General features: G+C 41.6%; 1 protein-coding gene across 1 annotated transcript in view; it reads left to right on the forward strand.

Moving 5' to 3' along the window:
* The window catches only part of LOC122563134 (acidic mammalian chitinase-like), a 55,842-nt gene that overhangs the window by 25,758 nt on the left and 5,279 nt on the right, over positions 1 to 24,805 (forward strand). Inside the window, exons 8-10 of the mRNA XM_043716586.2 lie at positions 2,985 to 3,170; positions 9,558 to 9,674; positions 14,528 to 14,663. Coding sequence (XP_043572521.1) covers positions 2,985 to 3,170; positions 9,558 to 9,674; positions 14,528 to 14,663 — 439 coding nt within the window. The remainder of the gene's footprint in view (positions 1 to 2,984; positions 3,171 to 9,557; positions 9,675 to 14,527; positions 14,664 to 24,805) is intronic.

The following is a 24,805-nucleotide window of genomic DNA, read 5'->3' on the forward strand; positions in this document are numbered from 1 at the left end:
TCACCACAAAGGTATACAGGAAAGCCACACACACAGAAAGTCCTGAACTACGAAAGCAACCACCCCAACCCACACAAAAGAAGTTGCATCAAGACACTGTTCAAAAGGGTCAAAACACACTGCAGCACACCAAAACTGCAAAAAGAGGAAGAAGAACACCTCTACAATGTGTTCGCCAAAAACGGATACCCCCGCAATTTCATCAACAGATGCCTAAGGGAAAGACAACGGAATGAGGACATGCCGCAACCCAAAGCACTAGCCACACTACCATACATCAAGAACATTTCTGAACTGACGGCCAGACTACTACGACCACTAGGACTCATAACAGCACACAAACCAACAGCCACTCTCAGACAACAACTCACCAGGACAAAGGACCCGATACCCAGCATGAGCATAGAACATAGAACATAGAAAAATACAGCGCAGTACAGGCCCTTTGGCCCTTGATGTTGCGCCGATCCAAGCCCACCTAACCTACACTAGCCCACTATCCTCCATATGCCTATCCAATGCCTGTTTAAATGCCCATAAAGAGGGAGAGTCCACCACTGCTACTGGCAGGGCATTCCATGAACTCACGACTCGCTGAGTAAAGAATCTACCCCTAACATCTGTCCTATACCTACCACCCCTTAATTGAAAGCTATGCCCCCTCGTAATAGCTGACTCCATACGTGGAAAAAGGTTCTCATGGTCAACTCTATCTAAACCCCTAATCATCTTGTACACCTCTATCAAGTCACCCCTAAACCTTCTTTTCTCCAATGAAAACAGCCCCAAGTGCCTCAGCCTTTCCTCATACGATCTTCCTACCATACCAGGCAACATCCTGGTAAACCTCCTCTGCACCCGTTCCAGTGCCTCCACATCCTTCCTATAGTATGGCGACCAAAACTGCACACAATACTCCAGATGCGGCCGCACCAGAGTCTTATACAACTGCAACATGACCTCAGGACTCCGGAATTCAATTCGTCTACCAATAAAAGCCAGTACGCCATATGCCTTCTTCACCGCACTATTTACCTGGGTGGCAACTTTCAGAGATCTGTGTACATGGACACCAAGATCCCTCTGCTCATCCACACTACCAAGTATCCGACCATTAGCCCAGTACCCCATCTTTTTGTTACTCATACCAAAGTGAATCACCTCACACTTACCTACATTGAACTCCATTTGCCACCTTTCTGCCCAGCTCTGCAGCTTATCTATATCCCGCTGTAACCTGACACATCCTTCCTCACTGTCAACAAGTCCACTGACTTTCGTATCATCTGCAAACTTGCTCATCCAACCTTCTAGCCCCTCCTCCAGGTCATTTATAAAAATGACAAACAGCAATGGTCCCAAAACAGATCCTTGCGGAACACCGCTAGCAACTGCACTCCAAGACGAACCTTTACCATCAACTACTACCCTCTGTCTTCTTCCAGCCAGCCAATTCCTAATCCAAACCTCCAACTCACCCTCAATGCCATACCTCCGTAGTGTACAAAATCCCATGCAAAGACTGCACAAAACACTACATAGGACAATCAGGAAGACAGCTAACGATCCATATCCATGCACACCAACTAGCCACGAAACAAATGACCAGCTATCTTTAGTAGCCACACACGCAGATGACAAGCAACATGAGTTCGACTGGGACAACACTACTATTATAGGACAAGCCAAACAGAGAACAGCCAGGGAATTCCTAGAGGCATGGCACTCATCCACAGATTCTATCAAGAAACACATCGACCCGGACCCAATATACCGGCCACTGCAGCGGACAGCTGGAACTGACAACCGGAAGCGGCAGAGACAAACCACTATAAATGCCGGAGGAAACATCACAGAAGCGCTTCACAGAAGGCTCCCAAGTACTGAGGGTGTCACCTAGACAGGGGACGAAACGTCTGCAACAAATTCCCAGCTCAGCAAACAGAACCACAACAATGGGTAACAAATGCTGGACACCCTCATCCCATGATGAACAAAACAGTTTAGTTGGTGCTATGTAAGGTGAAGGTTGTCTTTTTCAGGGTTTTGTAGAGATTTGAGTGATTTGAAGGGATGTCTTACTGTGGCACTCCTGAAGAGATTAAACATCTTTCTGCACTGTATCCAGATATTAGTGTAAATGTTGCTCTCACTGATGTGCACCACCTTTTTTGGTACGTACTGACCATCTAAGGCATAGATCCTGTCTTCAGCTTACTTCATCAGCATTTCCACTGAACTGCTGAAACAAGACCTTGAAAGTTGTATTAGTATTCTTATTGCCTCCTTCAGATCCACAATGTACAATTCCTGTTTGGCCACAATTCCTCTTCCTCTCTCCTTTACATCCCTGCAGGATCTTACTGAAATGGTTCATTTCCATCTCAGTGGGCAAGCTGCCAATAGGAATTGTGTTTTCTGCTGACATTTGCTTATGACAGGTCAGCCAGAAAATGGGTCTGGTTCTCCAATCACATTGCTGTGTAGCAATTGGTGTCCTAGAAACTGCCCTCAATTACTTAGGAGAGGAAAAAGCACAAACCCCATACATGGGCAGTAGCTTAGAGTCAGCAGAGATTGATTGTAATGTAACATTTTGCAATGTGTGATATTAACTTACAGGTTTCATAGATCATAATATAGCAGAAACATCTTCATTGTTTTGATATTCAGAAAGACAGCTTGGAGATTTTTTAACTAAGGTAAATAGAAAGTGGGCACAGGGTATTTTGTCTGTCCATTTAATTTTAAATAAATGTGTCTGTTGATCAATAGCATAAACTGATACCAACGAAGCTGATATATTCAAGAGTATTTTAATGAAATCGCATCACTATGTTCCCAAGATCTTTCTACATTAGGCTGTTTTGCAGATGGCACACTGTCCCTTGTACAAGTAATCATTTACAGAGAATCAAATGACAATAAGTAGCAGGAAATCCCCAAATGCGATTAGCTCATTTTTCTTATTGCTTCTGCTGTAGGAATTTGCTGCCAAATACTGGAGAGAAAATGGTTTACCGGCAGAAAAACTGATCATTGGATTCCCAACATATGGACGAACTTTCATGCTTAAGAGTTCCGGCAATAACAGTGGTGGTGCCCCTACAGTTGGACCAGGCCCAGCTGGTATCTATACAAGAGATCCTGGCTACTGGGCTTATTACGAGGTGAGGAAGCACGAGTACATTTTTCCTCACATGGTATGGTTGCTGAATTAACAATCTCGAGAATGAGAGTTCAACTCCCAAAATGATTTGAATTTGCTTATAAAAGCCTAGGAATGAAGTGTTGTTTGTCATAGAAATCTAATTGTTTTCAGTCAGATTCTTTAAGGGAAGGAGACTTAGCCTCCCAGCCTCCATATATGTCTCCAGTCTCAATGTAGTTGATTCTTAATTGCTTGTGAAGTAGTCCAGCAAATCACTCAGTTGCATTCTTCACGAAAGACAGGGTAGAGCAATAATATCCAGATCGTTATACATTTTGAAAAGCCATGAAAGGTATAAATGTCTCGATGCTTCAACTGAAGAATGAATAATGCTTCCCAGTAATATCTCTTAATCCTTTAAAGTGGTCTTTTCAAGACCATCCCAGTCTACTCTCAATCAGTAAAGTGAAGGAAGGTGTCATCAACAGTACTATGATGCAGCACCTGCTCAGCAGTAACCTGCTCAGTGATGTCCAGTCCAGATTCTGCCAGGGCCACCCGGCTCTTGACCTCATTACAGCCTTGGTTCAAACATGGACAAAAGAGCTGAATTCCAGAGGTGCGGGGAGAGGGACAGCCCTTGATATCAAGGCCTTGACCACATGTGGCATCAAGGAGCAAGGAATCATTTGGTGTTTGGAGCAGACTCTCTACTGGTTGGAGTCATACTTGGTACATAGGAAAATGGTTGTGATTGTTGGGGATCAGTCATCTCAGCTCCAGGACATCTCTGCAGGAGTTTCTCAGGGTAATGTCGTCGGCTTAGCCATCTTCAGCTGCTTCAGTATCCTTCCTTCCATCATAAAGTCAGGAGTGAGATGTTCATTCATGATTGCACCATGTTCAGCACCATTTGTGACTCCTCAGATACTGAAGCAATCCATTTTCAAATGCAGCAGGATCAGGACAATATCCAGACTTGGGCTGACAAGTTTCAAGTAATATTTGTGCCACATAAATGCCAGGCAATGACCCTGAGTCATAAGAGACAATCTAACCACTGTCTCTTGACATTCAGTTATGTTACCATCACTGAATCCACCACTATCAACATCCTGGGGGCTAACCTTGACCAAAAACTCAACTGGATTCATTATATAAACATAATGGCTACAACAGCAAGTCACAGGCTAGGAATACTGTGGCAATGAACTCACCTCCTGAGTCCCCAAAGCCTGTCCATCTACAAGCCACAAGTCAGGAGTGTGTTGGACTACTTCCCACTTGCCTGAATGGGTGCAGGTCCAACAACAGCATCCAGGACAAAGTAGTCTGCTTGATTGGCATCACATCCACAGACATCAGGTCCTTCCAACACCAATGATCAGTAGCAGTGACGTGTGAACTACCTACAAGATGCTCTGCAGAAATTCACCAAAGATCCTTCGACAGTACCTCCAAAAGCCATAGCCACTTCCATCAAGAAGGTCAAAGGCAGTAGATATATGGGAACACCACCCCATGGAAGTTCCCCTCCAAGCCACTCACCAACCAAATTTGGAAATATATTACTGTTCCTTCATTGTTGCCAGGTCAAAATCCCTTCCTCAAAGGCTTTGTGGGTCTATCTACAGCACAGAGAGCACTTTACCACCACCTTCTCAAGGACAACTAAGTATGGGTCAATAATTCCTGGCCACATTGCCTGAGTGAATAACAAAAAAGAATTTTTTTTTGTTTGGGCGGCACAGTGGTTAGCATTGCTGCCTCACAGCGCCAGAGACCCGGGTTCAATTCCCACCTTAGGCAACTGTCTGTGTGGAGTTTGCACATTCTCCCAGTGTCTGTGTGGGTTTATTCCGGGTGCTCTGGTTTCTTCCCACAGTCCAAAAATGTGCAGGTTAGGTAAATTGGCCATGCTAAATTGCCCATCGAGTTAGGTGAAGGGGTAAATATAGGGGAATGGGTCTGGGTAGGTTGCTGTTTGGAGGGTTGGCGTGGACTTGTTGGGCCGAAGGGCCTGTTTCCACACTGTAAGTAATCTAATTTAAAAGAGTCACCATTTCTATGCACATAACAGTGATTATTTTAAATATACCCAAGATCCTCAAACAGACGGCAACCAGATAATGTATTTTAGCTGGCGGGTAAATGAGTCAGGGAGGTTTGCCTGGGTGCCAGGTAAACACTCTTGTTTCTAAAATAATGTAATGGGCTCTGTTGCAACTATCTGAGGAAGCAGTGAGGCTGCCATTTGCCAACCCTCCAGGATTGCCCTGATGTCTTCAAGAATTAAAGATGAACCTCCAGTGCAACAAAGCCAGGGAGAAAAATCATTGGCACAAGAAATTGTGTTATTAGAAATGCTTATGATAAAAAGGATCTCCAACCAAGAATTATTCACTTGGTCATTTGCTTTGTTCACTCTTTGACTGGCATTATGAAATAGTGAGCGACGTGTATATACATATTGACTGAGCAGTGGCAGGAGTGTAGCCTGGTGCACGTATTGCCTTTAATATTCTGTGAATCTACACCCCCAATCCTCGGCTTTTCGACTGCATAAAGCCTGCTTTCATTCACTGTATAATTGCAGCTTTCTAGATTGGAATCTATCACGTTGCACTTACCGAGATTGAATTGTGATCTTTCAGCCCACTGTCCCACCTCAACATTATTTAGCATCTTTCTTTAATCTTGTAAAGAATTAGCTCCACCTTTCAATTTTCACTGGGATAATTGAATAGCAGCATTGATTTATAATCTTAGAACTTGATTCCTTTAGAACATCTTCCTCTCCGCAGTCACCTTCAACAAAAAGTATCCCCAACTGATGAAAGCCAGGGTGGCAAAAACTGCTGACACAGTTGGACGGCATGGTGGCTCAGTGGTTAGCACTGCAGCCTCACAGCACCAGGGTTCCAGGTTTGATTTCAGCCTCGGGCAACTCTGTGTGGAGTTTGCACATTCTCCCTGTGTCTGCGTGGGTTTCCTCCGGGTGCTCCGGTTCCCTCCCACAATCCAAAAGATGTGCAGGTCAGGTGAATTGGCCATGACAAATTGTCCATCGTGATAGGTGCATTAGTCAGAGGGAAATGGGTCTGGGTGGGTTACTCTTTGGAGGGTCGGTGTGGACTGGTTGGGCTGAAGGGCCAGCTTCCACACTGTAGGGAGCCTAAAGAAAGGTGGAAGTTGAGAACCAGCACTTCAGTAGAAACTTGAACATAGCATGCAGTACTCTAAGATGACAGGATGTTGATAAGGGGAACTACAAGACATAGGACACCAGATCTGGCTGTGATTTTAAGAGACAGCTAAGACAGTGATTTCCACTGCCTTTTTTGTGGGATCATTTGCATATTTATACCACCACCCCCATTTATATTATTGGTACACTTGGCGATTCAGAAGTGATCTCAAAACTGAACTTTGAGATTGCACAACCCACTTTCAAACACATTGAAAAATGTTCTCTCTGCTACTTTATTTTAAAAATAGTTCAATTATGTTTCTTATTTCATATTTCTGTAACTTTTCTAAACATCCTGCATGTAATACCTTGAATGTAAAAAAACACTTTCCCAAAATTGACACACACTGCATTCACTGTGTTTTCTCATCTCTCTTAAATTCTCAAAGAAGGCTATGAGATTTGTCAAACACTTTTGACATCCAAATGCAAGATATTGTGGAGAGCTTAACAATTTCCCATCCTCTGCCAATCTGGCTCTAAAGTCTACCCGACAGCAGTAGCAAATCTCCGTGTGAGGATGTTAGTTCCAGTCCTGCTAAGATACAACTCGGCCATCTTGTACAAGTACCATTTGACCTAGAACCAGTCTCAAGGCCTCAAAAATCTGATGCTCTCCCTCTTAAAACAGTTCTCCAGCCATGTATTCAATCACTTAAATGTTCTATTCCTATGCTCACTGGCACGTGTGACTTGAAGTAATCCTGAGATTACTGCTTTTGAAATCCTGCCTTTTAATCTCCTGATTAGTGACTGAGATTTGGTAGGATGCAGAGGTCAAACCTCTCTGGTAATTAAAACCCAGAAAAGCTCAACTCACCTCATAATCTGTTAAAAGTGTGAGTGAGTGAAAGACAACTCCATTTCCACTATTTAAAGAAAAATACCAATTTATTTTCCTAACTCTAATAGTGAACACTAAACAAAACTATGAACAAATCAAAGCCCCCTTTTCTGAACTAATTCTATCAGACCCCAACTCTATAAAAATGCTGCTCTAGTAACACAATTATTAAACATTACATTAATTTAGATCCTCAAAGTCCATACAAATGGTCTTCTCCTCTCCCTTCTCCCCAACTCTACTGTCTTCCTCCTTTTTACTGCTTTTACAGGAAAGGGTACCTTGTGATAGAGAGTACCTTGCGCTATTTCTTTGAGAGCAAACTGTTAGATGAGCAATGAGCTCTACAGCAGTTGCTCTGACCAATTTTCAAAATGCCCTGGCTTTATACCCTTCAACATTGTTCCCTCTCATTGGTCCATTGTTGTCAATGCAATAAGTTCAAACTCAATTGGGTCTTGGTATCCTGGGCCTAAATTAAATTAATTGGTTAAGTTTGAATTGTTGTCAAAATAGCAACCAAAATTCAGTATCCATTTAACAGCCAATTGTTCCATGTATCTATTTTGGAACAGTCTGTCTCTTAGCTGTTCTGCTCTGGCAGCTGAGGCTGCACTTTAAATTTGCTTTAAAATTCAGAAAACACTTAAAGTGAGCATACACTCTTTTGACTTAGTAACAGATTGTCCCAGGAGAATCATGCACTATCCGTCTGAGTGCCTTAAACTGCTTGGCAGTCACCTTTACACACCTACCTTGCATGTGACTACTTCCCTAAGTAAGTTTGCCACATCGATCTCTGCCTTGTGCCTGCACTCACAACTTTCCCACATGCTACAGACTGTACATTCCACTTGGTTGAGCTGTCCTGTCACATCTAAATTTTACAAACTACTTATTTTAAGTAAAGTAGTTCACCAGTTACCCACCAACTAGCTTCTACCACTATACCGAAGTAGGAACCAAATACTACAGGGTGAAAAAAGTAGATTAAACAAAGGTAAAAAGGAACACACCCCCACCCTCTTTAGGAAACTCCCCACTCACCAAACTCACTTCTGCTCACAGTGCTTGAAATCTGCACTCCATTTCAAACTTCACTGAGACCTATACATTTATATTGTTTGGAGCTAAACCACAGCTACCAGGCCACCCAATTAACAAATTAGCTGATCTCCAGCAGAGCTTGTTTGCCCTTGTATAGGACTGGGAAGAATGTAACTTCACTTCCTTAAGAATAAAGTAAATGGTTGGAAAATTCTTCGAAAAGACTCAGAAATTTTCTCTATAACAGATATGAAGCTAATGGTAAGGTTCTGGGGTTAGCTGAACAAAGACACCTTGGAGTCCAGCTTCATAGTTCCTTGAAAGTGGAGTCTCAGGAAGATAGGATAGTGAAGAAGGCATTTAGTATGCTTTCCTTTATTAGTCAGTGCATTGAGTATAGGAGTTGGGAGGTCGTGTTGCAGCTGTACAGGACTTTGGTTAGGCTACTTTTGGAATATTGTGTGCAATTCTGGTCTCCCTCCTAAAAGAAAGATGTTGTGAAACTTGAAAAGGTTCAGAAACGATTTTTGGAGGGTTTAAGCTACAGGGAGAGGCTGAATAGGCTGGGGCTGTTTTCCCTGGAGTGTCAGAGGCTGAACGCTGACCTTATAGAGCTTTCTAAAATCATGAGGGACATGGATAGGGTAAATAGACAAGGTCTTTTCCCTGACATGGGGAAGTCCAGAACTAGAGGGCATAGGTTTAATGTGAGAGGGGTAAGATTTAAAAGGGACCTAAAAGGCAACTTTTTCACACAAAGGGTGGTGTGTGTATGGAATGAGCTACCAGAAGAAATGTTGGAGGCTAATACAATTACAACATTTAAACGGCATCTGGATGGATCTATGAATAGGAAGGGTTTAGAGGGATATGGGCCAGGTGCTGACAAATGGGACTAGATTAGGTTAGGATATCTGGTCTGTTTCTGTGCTGTACATCTCTATGACTCTAACCAATCCATCAGCATTCAGATTAGCTCACTTCATAAAAATGGATTCCGCATTGGCCAGGTCCTTAATGCTTTTTTGTGCATTTGTATATGACAGAGACCAAAATTAAAGAAGTCGATTAAAGCCAGTTATTTGCAGGTAATTTGACAGGTGTATAATCAGCCTTTTATAGAGAAAGGCTGACTTTTATTCCACCTAAATAAACAATCTGCTCCACCCATTCCTGAATCATACCCAGCAATTTTTAAAAATATAAATGTGTAACTTTTTATAGCTCTTGAACATATAATAATAGCCAACTGTTCTCATCGACAGATCTGTGACTTCTTGAAAAGTGCTGATAAACCAATTTATACATCACAAATGGTCCCATTCGCTTCTAAGGGAAAGGTGTGGCTTGGATATGACGATATGAACAACTTTGAGACCAAAGTATGGTTTGTGTATTATGAGTTACCTGAATCTGTAAATTTATTTGGGTCTAATGTTGAAAAATATTCAGCCATGTCTGTGCACAATGTTACACAAACCTACATGTTAAAACAGGAGATTAATTCAGCACTTTTGTCTTCCTGATCCACGCAGGTATTTCCAGAAAGCCCTGGACTCAATAAATTACAGGAGTACAGAGCAACTAAAAATAAATTATTTTTACTGTCATCATCTAGAGAAACACTACAGTTTCCTGTTTTGGCCTCCAATTGTTTTTATAAATAATCCATTATTTCTGTCTTGCTGCTTTGTACACTGAATAAGTTTCTTCTGCTACTGATGTTAACAATCTGCTGTTTGGAAACTTGGAAATTTTTACTATCTCAGTGTCAGGAAGAGGAAAGGGCTCCTCCATTTTTGGATTGACTTTTTCTTCAATAGAGTCACAAAGATCATCTTCTGCCAATGAAGTAGTGACCTTTCCAAAGCTATCAACCTCACAAAGCTCAAAAAGGCTAAACTAACAGTGGGTACAAAATTCAGGAAAAGGGAATGTGAGGTTCTTGAGCTTGATTGACACAGGGAATGAAGAGCTTTTGACATATTTAAAAGTGGACAAATCCCCTGGATGAGTTGTATCCCAAACTGCTGTGGGACACAAGGAGGGAAATTACAGGGGTTCTGACTCAAATTTGTAATTCCTCTCCGGCTGCAGGGGAGGTGCCAGAGAACTGGAGGGCAGCAAATGTGAATTTTTCAAGAAGGGTGTTCGGATAAACCAGAAAATTACAGACCAGTGAGTCTCACATCAGTGGTAGGGGAAAGTATTGGAGATTTGCTCAGGGATAGTCAGCATGCCAAACAAATTTCATTGAATTTTTCAAGAAACTGAGCAGGTGTGTAGATGAGGGTAGTGCAGTTAATATTGCTTATATGTATTTCAACAAAGTCTTTGATAAGGTTCCACCTGGAAGACTGACAAAGAAGTATAATGGGATGCAGGGTAACTTGGAACTAAAATTGGCTTAGTGGTAGGAAACAAAGGGTGGCGTTAGAAAGCTGTACATATGACTGGGATCAATGCTGGGTCCCTTATTGTTCATGATGTATATAAACAATAGAGAGAAAAAGTTGAAGGGCATAATAAGTAACTTTGAGAATGACCTGGGTATTGGCTGGATGGTTAACATGAGGAAGGAGTTCTTGGGCTATATGAGCATGGATTGGTCAAATGGGCAGACCAGTGGCAGATGGAATTTAACATGTATGTGTGTGAGGAGATGCATTTTGGAAGACGTAACAAGATTAGCCAGTATTCAATTAATGGCAGGACATCAGGTAGGTCAAAGGAACAGAGGAATCTTGGGGTGCTTGTTCACACATCCATGAAGGAAGAAGGTAGTTAAGAAGGCAGACAGAACACTTGCCTCTATCAGTTGTAGCATAGATTATAAGGGCACGCAGGGAATGTTGGAGTTGTACCAAACTTTGGTTACGCCACGTCTCGAGCACTATGTGCAGACTGGCCATTGCACTATAGGAAGGATGTGATTGCCCTGGAAGGTGTGCAAACAAGATTCACCAGGATGTTTCCTTGGATGGAGTGTTTAGCAAAGAGGAGAGGCTGGACAGTCTCAGTTTGTTTTCTTTTGACCAGAGAAAGCTGAGTCCCCCGGATAGAGATACATAAAATTATGAGGGGCATGATCAGGGTGGATAAAAGCAGGTGATTCCCTTAATTGAAGGGTCATTAATGAAGGCGCACAATTTTAATATAAAGGACAGGAGGTTTAGAGGGGATTTGAGGAAAGGAATTCCCACCCAGAAGTGGTAGCAATCTGGAACACAGTCCCCAGGAAGGTAGCTGAGACAGGAATACTCACAACCTTTAAAAATACTTGGATGAGCACCTGAAATGTCATAGCATTCAAGGCTATGGGCCAAGTGCTGGAAAGTCGGACCAGTACAGACTTAAAGTAGTTTTGTTGGTGCAAATTCAATGGGTTAAAGGGCCTCTTCTGTATGATTTTATAATTCTGTGGTGAGCAGCACAAGAAATCAAAATTACATACACAAGTGCACAAATCTAAAAAAGTGCATTCATAACCAGCAAGAGAGCCAGAACTTCACAATGAAGTGTACCCATGTGCCACAGTTCACTCTTGTGCAATGTTTCCAAAATGTATGGAAGCTTTTTATTTTCTTTCATGGGATATGTGTGTCACTGGCTGGATGAGTATTTATTGACCTTCTCTAATTGCACTTGAGAAGGTGGTTGTGATGGTGGTGGGCCAACATTTCAAATTGCTGCAGTCCATATCCTGTAGGTACAACCCCAGTGCTGTTAAGAAAACAGTTTGTACTGGATTTCATTATTATTCTTGCTTGCCAATGATATCTCTTTAGGGTCCATGTATGATTTCATGTATTAATAGAGTTTGTACCATTTATCAAATCAAATTACAAATAGAAGTCCTACTGCAATGTCTTTTCAATTGCTAATAATTTCAAACTTGCCAATCAGCGGGCGGCACAGTGGCTCAGTGATTAGCATTGCTGCTTCACAGCACCAAGGACCAGGGTTCGATACCAGCCTCAGCGACTGTGTGAAGTTTGCGCATTCTCCCCGTGTCTGCGTGGGTTTCCTCTGGGTGCTTCAGTTTTCCCCCCGGTCCAAAGATATGCAGATTAGGTGGATTGGCCATGCTAAATTGCCCATAATGTTCAGGGATGTGTAAGGTAGGTTCCATTAGTCAGGGGTAAATATAGGGTAGGGGGAATTGGTCTTTGAAAGGTTGGTGTGGACTTGTTGGGCCGATGGGCCTGTTTCCATACTGTGGGGATTCTATGAATAACAATTCATAAGCAAAAATATTTCTGTTTGAGATGTTGGCAAGGTTAGTGGTCCACAATGGATTCATGATGCTTTACCCATCCTCTAAGCAGATATTAGTAATTTAGATGCAACACTGACATCTACCTGACAAGATCAAAAATTGCCCAGTTATGTCCTGTGCACAAAAAGCAGGATAAATCCAACCCAGCCAATTACTGCCCCATCAGATTACTCTCAGTCATCAGGAAAGTGTTGGAAGGTGTCACTGCCATGCTGTCAAGCTGCTCTTGCTTCGCAATGACCCGCCCATGATGCTCAGTTCACAATCTACCAGGACCATTCAGCTCCTGACATCATTACAGCCTTAGTTCAAATATGGACAGAACGAAAGAGACCCTGCTTTCACTTAGATTAGAAATACCAGCAGAAAGTGAAACATGGACTGAATTCCAGAGCTGAGGTGAAGTTCAAATTTCCACAGTAACTATTATTTCACAGTTGTTGCAAATTCACTTTCTACTGCTTTTTCTATTCTACATGAACATGAGATCCCTTTCATTTTGCTCCCTACCAAGAATTAAATGCATTTCTCAGTGTTTAGGAAAACACTGTCATTAACCAGTGCAGTAACTCAAGTCTTGATTTGGTTTCTTCCACTCCATATTTTTAAAAATTGGATCTGAGGGAGAAAAATTACTCAGGGGTGCATTCAGGCCTCCCCACAATTTGACAGAGTCTCAAAACAACTGTCATATTTCGGTAGTTATAAATTAGATGTGAGCTCTTTCAAACACCATCTGCAGCAATGTGTGTGCAGATCCCGCATTGGATGGTTTAGTCAGCTCAGGATCCACAACACCAGAATGGAAGAAAGCCATCTTCATTCTCAATGGCTGGCCTAAGGTGAAGAAAAGGAGGTACATTTAAAAAACAAAAACATGGCATTCATGTCCTATAATAGATAGTTAGATATAGACAGCTCGAATAATTTGCTGAAAATGTGTTGCTGGAAAAGCGCAGCAGGTCAGGCAGCATCCAAGGAGCAGGAGAATCGAAGTTTCGGGCATGAGTTCCTTGGATGCTGCCTGACCTGCTGCGCTTTTCCAGCAACACATTTTCAGCTCTGATCTCCAGCATCTGCAGTCCTCACTTTCTCCAGCTCAAATAATTTCACAGCCAATGGGATTTATGCAAACATAGAAGATACACTTCCTTTCACAAACACAAGAAGGGACTTACAAGTATTTTGAGAACAAACAGTGGCATTTTTCAGACACCACAGAGACAGTTTATGTTCCAATGCTGCACAAAACCCCAAATCCCACTGGGCCAAACCCATACCCTACATTGAGATGGACAATTGTGATTTATGTGAAACCAAGGTCTAAAAGGTGGGCCACAGTTGGGTTATCACCACGGGTGAGTGGGTGACCTCCACCTGACGTTGCATGTATTGCTGAAAACATGAGTGAGGTGGCTAAATTACTGGAAGAATAATCGAGAACCTCAGATTAATGATCCAAAAATATAATATCCAAATCTTATCATGAAAAATTCAGCTAACATTCAAAAAAATCAGTTGGAATAAAAGGCTGCATCAATAATAAGTGTAAGATTGTCAATAAAACCTAATAGGTTCATTAACATTCAACAGTGAAACAACTCTGCCACCCCTATCCACTCAGACCTATACACAACTCTAAACCAGTACCAGTTTCATCAACTCTCAAGCACTGTGTGAAATGGTCTAGTAAGCCTCTTAATTTGTCAAGAAGGTGGTTCACTACCACCTTCCCAAAGGCATTTGGGGGTGAGCAGTAAATGTTGGTCTTGGCAGTGACACCCATGCATGTCACTTAATGAATAATTTTTAAATATCAAAAACCAGTATAGATCTGGACCACTCTACCTCAGGATGACCTGATTAAAAATGTAAAACAAACTAGGTGCAGAAGACAATATGAGAGTTTTGATTAAAAGAAACAATGACATCTACATTGTTAATTTATCATTTTAGGTCCAATGGATGAAAGATAACAAATTTGGAGGAGCATTTTTGTGGACGATAGATCTTGATGATTTGCAAAATCATTGCAAACAGGGAGTACTTCCACTAACAACCAGATTGAATAAGCTTCTTGAAATAAATTCAGGTAACATTCTTACCATAATCATAGATTACAGGGGAGTCAATGATATTGTCAATGAACTAGTAATCCAGAGATCTAGGATAATGGTCTATGGAAACGGGTTGGTATCCTACCAAAGCAGATGGTGAAATTTGTATTCAATGAATACATCTGGAATTATACGTTAGTCTAATGAAACCATTTGCATATATTGTCCCTTGGTGTAAATAGTTTACTAATGCACTGTATTGATAGGAAAATCTGCTCTCCCTCCCTAGTCTGCTCTACATGTGACTTCAGACAGCCGCAGTATGATTGGCTCTGAAATGCCCTCTGAATTAGCCAAGCAAGCTACTGAATTGTACCTACTCACCAGAAAAGCTGATAAAAGGAGTTGAACTAGAGAAACCACCTGACATCCACCATTGTATGGAAAAAAAAACCAATGACACATGGAGCCTTGTCAACCCTGCAAAGTCCTCCTTTGGGACTTATGGCGAACTTGAAGCACTATCTCAAAGATGAGTCGAGTAACAGTCGAAAAGTTATCTCACAGAATCATACCATACAGCCAGTGTCCCAGACCACCACCACAATCACTCCACCAACAAGACAACCTCCAGAGATAGCAACATAGTGGAGTGCAGTAAGAAGGGAATTTCCCTGGGCATCCTCAACATTGGCTGTTGAATGCCGCTTGAAGGATGTATTGAGGGTGACAAGGGTACAGAATGTACTGTGGATTCATATGTCAATGTTCTAAGTAGCTTACTAATTGAGCTGGCTGAGTACAAAAGGAAGTGTTACTCGTCTGGGCCTATGGCGGGTGGTGAAGGAAACAACAAGAAAGAGAAGTGTAATTGGCCTCATCCTGACCAATCTACCTATAGCAGACACATCTGCTGGGACACGACCAGTACTCCGGCAAAAAATGAAGTCCCACCTTTACTTTAAAGGTACCCTCCATCACATTGTACAGCACAATTGCCCTTCTCAATGTCTTAGATTTTGTACAGATCCAGCACCTTGCAACTAGGGATCTATGAGGTGCGGTGGGATATCAGCAGCAACAAAGTTATATTCAACCACACTGTAAACTCATGACCCAGCAAAATTCCCACTCTACCATTACCATCAATCCAGGGGAACAATCCTAGCTTAATGAAATATGCAGGAGGGCATGCCAGGACCAGCACCAAGCTTACCCACATATGAAGTGTCAACTTGATGGAACTACCATACAGAGCTACTTGAGTGCCAAACAGTGTAAGCAGAATGAAATAGACAAAGCGAAGTGATCTCACAACCAATGGTTCAAATCTAAGCTCTGCATTCCTGCCCAAACTTCTAATGAGCGAAGGAATAAAAGGATAAGACAGATAAATCAATGGTTGAAGAGGTGGTGCAATGTGCAGGGATCATTGAGATTTCTTCTGGCTAGAAAAGACCTGTTCAAGAGGGATGGGTTTCACCTGAACTGGAAAGGGATCAATACCCTGACAGGGAGATTTTCTAGTTCTATTTTGGGAGCCTGTAAACTATTAGAGAGAAAGAGTCGGGGTGGGGGAGGGTCCTAAATAGCAGTGAAAATAGACAGATGAGAATGGTTCTGAATCAGAAAGAACACTTTGGGACGAGTGATCATATTTCAATCAGCTTTAAAATAGTTACGGAAAAGGATAAGCCTTCCATAAGAGCAAAATTTTTAATTGGACTAAGACAAAGTTTAATGTTATGAGACAAGAACTTTCAAAATTTGATTGAAGTACACTTGGCAAATAGAGGGACGACTGACAAGTGAAGGTTTTCAAAATGTGTTAGTGAGAGTTCAGAGGCATTTTGTGCATGTTAGAATGAAAGGTAAGTATGCTAAGATTAGGGAACAATGGATGAATAAAGATATTGAGGTTCGAGTCAAGAATAAAAATGAATCATAGATATAGACAACTGAAATCAAATTAATCTCTTAAAGTATAAAAAGTGTTGGGGCATTCTTAAGAGGGAAATCGGGAAGGCAAAGAGGAGATATGAGATAGCCTTGGCAGATAACGTTAAGGATAATCCAAAGAGATTCTATAAATACATTAAGAGCAAATGGGCAACTATAGAGAGAGTAGGGCCCCTTAAAGATCAACAAGGTCATCCTCAGTTTTTATTGGGGAGAAAGAAATGGAGGCTAGGGAACTCAAGGAAATAAATATTGATGTTTTAAAAACAGTTCACATTACAGAAAACAAAGTTCTAGAAGCCTTAGAAAACATAAAGATGGATAAATCTCCAGGAACTGATCAATGTATCCAAAGATATCATGGGAAGTTAGGGAGGAAATTGCAGGACTCCAAGCAGGAATACTCATATCATCTGTAGCCATGAGTGAGGTATCAGAAGAGTGGAGGGAGGATAATGTCGTATCTTTATTTAAGAAAGGCTGCGAAGGAGAAATAAGGAGAAGCCTGGGAGCTATAGACCTGTGAGTCTGACATCAGTGTTGGGTAAACTGTTGGAGGTGATTCTGAAAGATAGGATTACTTACATTAGGAGAGGCAAGGAATGATTAGGGATGTTCAGCATGGTTTAGCGCAAGGGAAACCGTGTCTCACAAACTTGATTGAGTTTTTTGAGGAAGCAACCAAAAAGATTGATGAGGCTAGAATGTTAGATGGTGCTTATTTAAATTTCAGTAAAGCCTTTAATAAGGTTCTGCATGGTAGACTAATTAGTAAAGTTAGATCACATGGGATTCAGAGTGAGCTTGTTAATTGGATACAAAATTGGCTTTACAGTAGGAGATAGAGGGTGATGGAAGAGGGTTGCTTTATGGACTGGAGGCCTGTGAACAATGGTGTTCATGTGTTCAATGGTGTTCGATACTGGGTTTACTTTTGTTTATCATTTATATAAATGATTTGGATGAGAATATAGGAGACATAGTAAGTTTGCGCAAAATACCAAAATTGGTGGTATAGTGGACAGTGAAGATGGTTATCTAAGATTACAAAGAGATCTTGATCAATTGAGTAAATGGAGTGAGGAGTGGCAGATGGAGTTTGACGTAGAGAAGTGCAAGGTATTGCATTTTGGTAAAACAAACGAGGACAGGACTTATATAATTAAGGGTAGGCCATAGAACATAGAGACCTTGAGGTTCAAATACATAATTCTTTGAAATTTGCAGTTAGACAGCTAGACAGAGTGGTTAGACAGTTAGTCCACAGTTAGACAGAGCGGTTAAGGAAGCATTTAACACATTTGCCTTCATTGCTCAAACCTTTGAGTATAGAGGTTGGGATATCATGTTATGGTTGGTCAGGACATTGCTTGAGGCCTCTTCTGGAGTACTGTGTGCCATTCTGGTCTCCCTGCTATAGGAAGGATACTAATAAATTGGAGAGGGTTCATAAAAGATTTACCAGGATGTTGCCGGGAATGGAGAGTTTGAATTATAAAGATAGACTGGATAGACTGGGACATTTTTCACTGGAGCGTAGGAGGTTGAGGGATGATCTTACAGAGGTTTATAAAATCATGAGGGGCATAGAAAAGGTGAATAGCAAAGGTCTTTTCCCTAAGGTGGGGGAATTAATAACTATGGGACATATTCATAAGGTAAAAGGAGAAAGCTTTAAAAAAGACATGGGGGCAATTTTCTTTTATACAGAGACTGGTTAGTGTGTGGAATTAATTGCCAGAAGAAGTGATAGTTCGGGGACACTTAATGTTTAAAAGACATTCGGGTACGTAGATGAATAAGAAAAGTTTGGAGGGTTATAGGCCAAATGCAGGCAGGCAGGACTATTTTAATTTGGTAAAGTGGTCGGCGTGCACTAGTTGGACCAAAGGGTCTTGTTTCAATGCTATATGACTATGATTATATTCAGTTATGAATGGCAGTGGTTGTTGTAAATCAGTCATCCCAGCCACAATACATTACTGCAAGAGTTATTCAAAATAGTGACCTAGACTCAAACAACTTCAGCTGTTTCATCAAAAACCTTCCCTCCATTATAAGATCAAAAGCATTGAGGTTAACATTGAGCAGAATGGGAACTAGATCAGTCATATAAACTCTAGCCTTAAGAGAGAATCACTTCTCTATCACGTGTATATGTTTGATTTAAATGTTTCTTTGAGTTCGCATTTTGACTGTTTAATAGTCTCTTCCTTGATTAGTCACACAATTAAGCTTAGACTTTCACAGCCTCAAATAACTCCTTCAGGGTTCTAACTAAATACTTCTGGTCTGGAGCTTTCAACTAAAACCTTTACACTGAGAAAACTTATTTCTTAACAGTTCTGAACTAACAGCTTTCTATGGGAGAAAATGTTTCATACATCTAACTTTCACCAGGATCTCTGTGAACTGAAAAGAAATGCTTTCAAACTGGTTTAAAAAAAAACATGGCTCCAGAAATATGGACACATTAATCATTAAATCTCATTATATACACAGACTGAGACCCAAGTGCCATTAGTTCAAAAACTAACCTCAAAACTGATTCATATTTATACATTGCATGCTTCTTACATCATACAAGGGAAACAATATTTGTGTAAATTCAAGAATATTTTACATCAGGTTAAGGAAATCCTTTGTCTGTCCCTCCCTCTCACCATGAGGCCTGTTTCTGACAAAGACAACCTTTGCTTCAGAAAGGACTGTATTGGATGGTCAAGTTCCCTTGCTTGGACCCTTCCATCAGCATTGCTACCAGCTGCTGGAGGTCCCAGAACAAGAAGGGACTAGTTGGCCAGTATGAGGCAAATAACTTACTTTTAAGGCCCCCTGTGCCACTGCTGGGTGATTAGATATGGAGCTAGTGGATCTGAGATTCAACACAGACCAATTTAAAAATCTAGGTACTAGAGGTTTCCTCTGGATCTTAGTGCTGGCAAAATAGTCTGCAATTTTTTGAAGTGAAGTTAGCAGAGAGCAGGATTGCCAATATTGCAGTATCGGCCTGAGGACTCCAGGAATTGAAGATTGATATGCAGGACCCTACTGTGTGTCACAGTAGACTACTTGAATTTTACAGCAAAGAGAAAGATCCTTCGGCCCATTGTGTCCACGCCAGTAATCAAGCCATGGAGGAAGAACAGACAAATTTTGTTTTAACTTGAGTCAATTTTTAAAAATATAATTTCGGCAATTAAAATGGCACCAGATAATGATAACTTATACACATCTAACTGTATTTTCATAAATACAAGTGACAATAAATTGCTATTCTATTCCCAGAATCCATCTATTCTAATCACAATTTCTAGCACTTGGCCCATAGTCATGTATGTTGCCTTAAGCATAGAATTTTATAGTAGAGAAGAAGGCCACTCAACCCATTGTGCCTGTACTGGCTCCCAAAAGAGCTACCAATCTAGTACCATTCTCTGTAACTCTCTAAATTCATCACTTTCAAATGTATATCCAGCCCTGTTTTGAAACCTCCCAAGGAATCCATCTCGACCAGTCTCCCAGGTAATACATTCCAAATCCTAAAAACTCTCGAGTAAAGAAGTTTCTCCTAATCTCATTCTGAGCTGTCTCACTGACAATCTTGGAATTACGATCCCCAGTTACTGACATACAACTAGTGGGAACAGAAAATCCTCCTTTATCCTGTCAAAGTTGTTCATAATTTTGAACACTAGGGTTGGCGGCATTAGCAAAGCTCCACCAGCAATCAGAGGTGGCAGCGATAGCGACAACAGCAGCAGGAATGTGACTCTTCACCCACAGGCTGATTGAGACACCAGGTCCAGGCCTAATTCTAGGCAGTGGCTAGGCCCGGCTGCCAGCATCGGTGGTTCCAAACACCTTTATGGGCAGAAGACTCAGGTTTAAGATACTTTTCTTATCTTTTGGCTTTCCTTTATTCCTGCTGGGCTTTAAAAATTTCTTTGTAACCAAGATAGCGCCGGAAAATAGTGACTTTGTGCACTTTTCACTGCAGTCATGTATTCCGATACTTGAGTACATGTGACAATAAAATCTAATTCTAAGATTCATAATCTTTACTGCTCCAAGGAGAATAAGCCCCATTTCTCTAATCTCTCTTTGTACCTAAAAGCCCTCATTCCTGGTACTGTTCTGGTATATCTCCTTTGCGCCCTCTCCAGGCATTTAGCATTCACCCTTAAATAAGGTGCCCAGAACTGAACACAAGATTCCAAACATGGGCTGACCAATGATATGTTGAGGTGTGGTATCATTTCCTTGCTTTTATACTCTGCACCTCAATTTGTAAATGATGTGCAGGTGGCAGTGTTGGACTGGGGTGGACAAAGTCAGAAGTTACACGACACCAAGTTATAGTCTTACAGGTTTATTTGAAATCATAAGTTTTCAGAGCACTATTCCTTCATCAGGTGAAGTGGAGGGAAACATTTAGGCACAGAATTTCTAGGTAGAAAGATCAGAAGATAATGTAAATAGTATGAGTGGATTGTTGACAGGATGAATAATAAGTATTTGCAGGTGATCAAAAGTGTCAGATGGTGTGAGTAAAGTGTCAACAGCTGAATAGCAAGTGAAGGTATGACTTATGATCTGATTAATTGAGGCAGAGAAATAATTACTAAAAAATAAAAATAAAATGGTGCTGGAGACAAACCCAATGGCTAGAATAACATGATAGATGTAAGAGTCACATGCCAACAGTCTAACCAAAGTGACAAGTAATCCAAACTGTACAAACTAATTAAGGTAGAGAGATCATAACAAGTTATCAAGGTGAGGGTGTGAAGACAGAACAATAAGGAAAATTTTATAAATACAGAACAGTATGGTGGGGTCACACATAGTGCAACATGAACCCAAGATCATGGTTCAGGTGGTTTGTGCTCAGCGATTCTGTGTTATTGTGTATCGCAAAGGCCACATTGGAGGACGCTTACCCAAAGATCAGAAGCTGAATGTCCTTGACCACCGAAGTATTCCTTGAATGGGAGGGAACATTCCTGTCTGGCGATTGTTGCACAGTGTCCATTGTTGTAGTGTCAGCATGGTCTCTCCAATAAATAATGCCTCAGAGCATCCTTCCCTGCCAATATATGAGGTAGACACCATTGGCTGAATCACATGAGTATCTGTCATGTGTGTGGTTCATCGTGCTACATCATGTGGTGGTAGCATTTATGTCAATGATTTGGCATGTCTTGCAGAGATTGCCGTGACAGGGTTGTGTGATGTTGTGGTCGATGTTGTCCTGAAAGCTGGTAGTTTGCTGCGAACAATGGTTTGTTCATGGTTTGACAGTTGTTTGAAGGCAAGAAATGAGGCGTAGGGATGACATTGGCGAGATGTTCGTTGTCATCGATGACATGTTGAGAGCTACAAAGAACATGATGTAGTTTCTCCGGTCCAGGGAAGTACTGGATGATAAAGGGTACTCTGTCGATCATATCCCATGTCTGTCTTCTGAGGAGTTGGTGCAGTTTTTTCCTGTGGCATGTTGGACCTGGAAATCGATGAATTGAGCATCGTATCCCATTCCTAGGAGTGTGTCTTTCAGCATTTTTAGGTGTTTATCATATTCCTCATCATCTGAGCAGATGCTGTGTATATGCAGATATTGTTCATAGGGGATGGCCTTTTTAACATGTTTATGGTTGAAGCTACAGAAGTGCAGCTTTTTGAGGTTATCCATGGGCTTGCAGTAGAATGTGGTACTGATATGTCTGTCCTTGATGGAAATGCATGTGACCAAGAATCAGAGTGATTCTGAAGGGTGGTCCATGGTAAGTCTGATGGTGGAATGAAACCTTTTGATATCATTGTGTAGTCGTTTCAGTGATTCCTCACCATGAGTACAAAGGAAGAAAATGACATAGATGTATTTTGTGTATAGCACGCATTGGAAGTCCTATGCAAGCAGAGATATGTTGCTTGAACTTGTGCGTGAAAATATTGGCATACTGGGGACCAGTTAGCTTAATATCTGTAATGGGGAAGATGCTTGAGCCTATTATCAAGGAAAAAGTAGCAGGGCATCTCGATAGAACCTGTCCTGTTGGGAAGACGCAGCATGGGTTCATGAAAGGCAGATCACGCTTGACAAATCTTTTGGAATTCTGTGAAGATGTTATGAGCAAGGTGGACAACGGGGACCCAATGAATGTAGTGTACCTAGATTTCCAAAAGGCCTTTGACAAGGTGCCGCATAAGAGTCTGCTACATAAGATAAGGAGACATGGTGTTAAGGGTGAAGTATTAGCATGGATAGAGGATTGATTGATTAACAGAAGCAAAGAGTGGGGATAAATGAGTGCTATTCTGGCTGGCAATCAGTGACTGGTGGTGTGCCTCAGGGATCGGTGTTGGGAACCACAATTATTTAAAATTTATATAGATGATTTGGAGTTGGTGACCACATGTAGGGTGTCAAAGTTTTCAGATGATACTAAGATGAGTGGCAGAGCAAAGTGTGCAGAGGACTGTGAAACTTTTTAGAGGAACATAGATACATTGAGTGAGTGGGCAAAGATCTGGCAGATGGAAATCAATGTTAATAAATGTGAAGTCATACATTTTGGTAGGAGTAACAATAAAAAGGATTATTAATTGAATGATAAAACGTTGTAGCATGCTGCTATGCAGAAGGACCTGGGTGTTCTTGTGCATGAAGGTTGGTCTGCAGGTACAAGTAGTTAGGAAGGCAAATGGAATTTTGTCCTTCATTGCTAAAGGGATTGAGTTTAAGAGCAAAGATGTTATGTTGCAGTTGTACAAGGTGCTGGTGAGGCCACACCTGGAGTACTGAATGAGTTTTGGTCTCCTTATTTGAGAAAGGATGTACTGACACTGGAGGGGGTGCAGAGGAGGTTCACTGGGTTATTCCAGAGGTGAGGGGGTTGACTTATGAGAGACTGAGTAAATTGGGATTACATTCATTGGAATTCAGGAGAATGAGTGTGAATCTTACAGAAACATATTAAATTATGAAGGGAATAGATAAGATAGAAGTAGAGAAGATGTTTCCACTGGCAGGTGAAGCTAGGACAAAAGGGCACAGCCTCAAGATTAAAGGGAGCAGATTTAGGACTGAACTGAGAAGGAACATCTTCACCCAGAGGGTTGTAAATCTAAGGAATTCCTTGCCCAGTGAAGTAGTTGGCGCTAGGTCAGTAAGCATTGTTAAAGCTAAGTTAAATTATTTTTGAACGATAAAGGAATTAAGGGATATGGTGAGAGCACAGCGAAGTGGATCTGAGTACATGAAAAGATCAGCCATGATCTTATTGAATGGTAGAGCAGGATCGAAGGGCCAGGCAGGCTACTCCTGTTCCTAGTTATTATTATTATTATTATTATTATTATATATTTGGTCCCCGTGGGCTGTTCCATGTGTCTGGATGAAGAACGTTTGTTGAAGATGAAGATGTTGGCAAGGATGAAGCAGATGAGTTGTAGGATGGTACTCAGAGATTGGCAGTTGTTGGTGCTGAGTACTGAAGCTGTTGCAGCGATGCCATTGTCATGGGGGATGTTAGTGTAGAGTGCCAAAATGTCCAAAATGATAATGGATTTCCCTGTGGTGGTACCGGTTTCAGCGATGGTACTGGGGGAGGCTTGATTACTCCTGGTGGTGGTGGTGCCAAGTTTCCCCAGTTTCCTGTTCTTGGTGTGCATGTAGGTGACGGAGTTCAATTACGTCATCTGCTTGGCAGTGTCTCGTAGCTGATCTGCTGTATCCTGAGCACAAGCTGAGAATATGGACTCCATCTTAGAGTGGCACGGTGGCTCAGTGGTTAGCACTACTGCCTCACAGCACCACGGTTCTGGGTTCAATTCCTGCCTCGGGCAACTGTCTTGTGGAGTTTGCACATTCTCCCTGTGTTTACGTGGGTCCCCTCTGGGTGCTCCGGTTTCCTCCCACAGCCCAAAGATGTGCAGGTTAGGTGAATTGGCCATGCTAAAATGCCCGTAGTTTTAGGTGCATTAGGCAGGGGTAAATGGAGGGGAATGGGTCTGGGTGGGTTGCTCTTCGGAGGGTTGGTGTGGACTTGTTGGGCCGAAGGGCCTGTTTCCACACTGTAAGGAATCTAATTTAATCTTGATTTCAAGGTTGTAGTGTCTGCTGTAGAGCTGATGAAGTAATTGAGGAGTGTGCTAGAGGTATGACGGTCGAGTCTCTCAGTGTAGTCTGTGTTGTAGATCAACTTGAGTGGGT

Source organism: Chiloscyllium plagiosum, unplaced genomic scaffold (assembly GCF_037043375.1).
Source record: "Chiloscyllium plagiosum isolate Xiang-an unplaced genomic scaffold, Cpla_swu_hap1 HiC_scaffold_26, whole genome shotgun sequence".
In the NCBI taxonomy this organism is placed as follows: Eukaryota; Metazoa; Chordata; class Chondrichthyes; order Orectolobiformes; family Hemiscylliidae; genus Chiloscyllium; species Chiloscyllium plagiosum.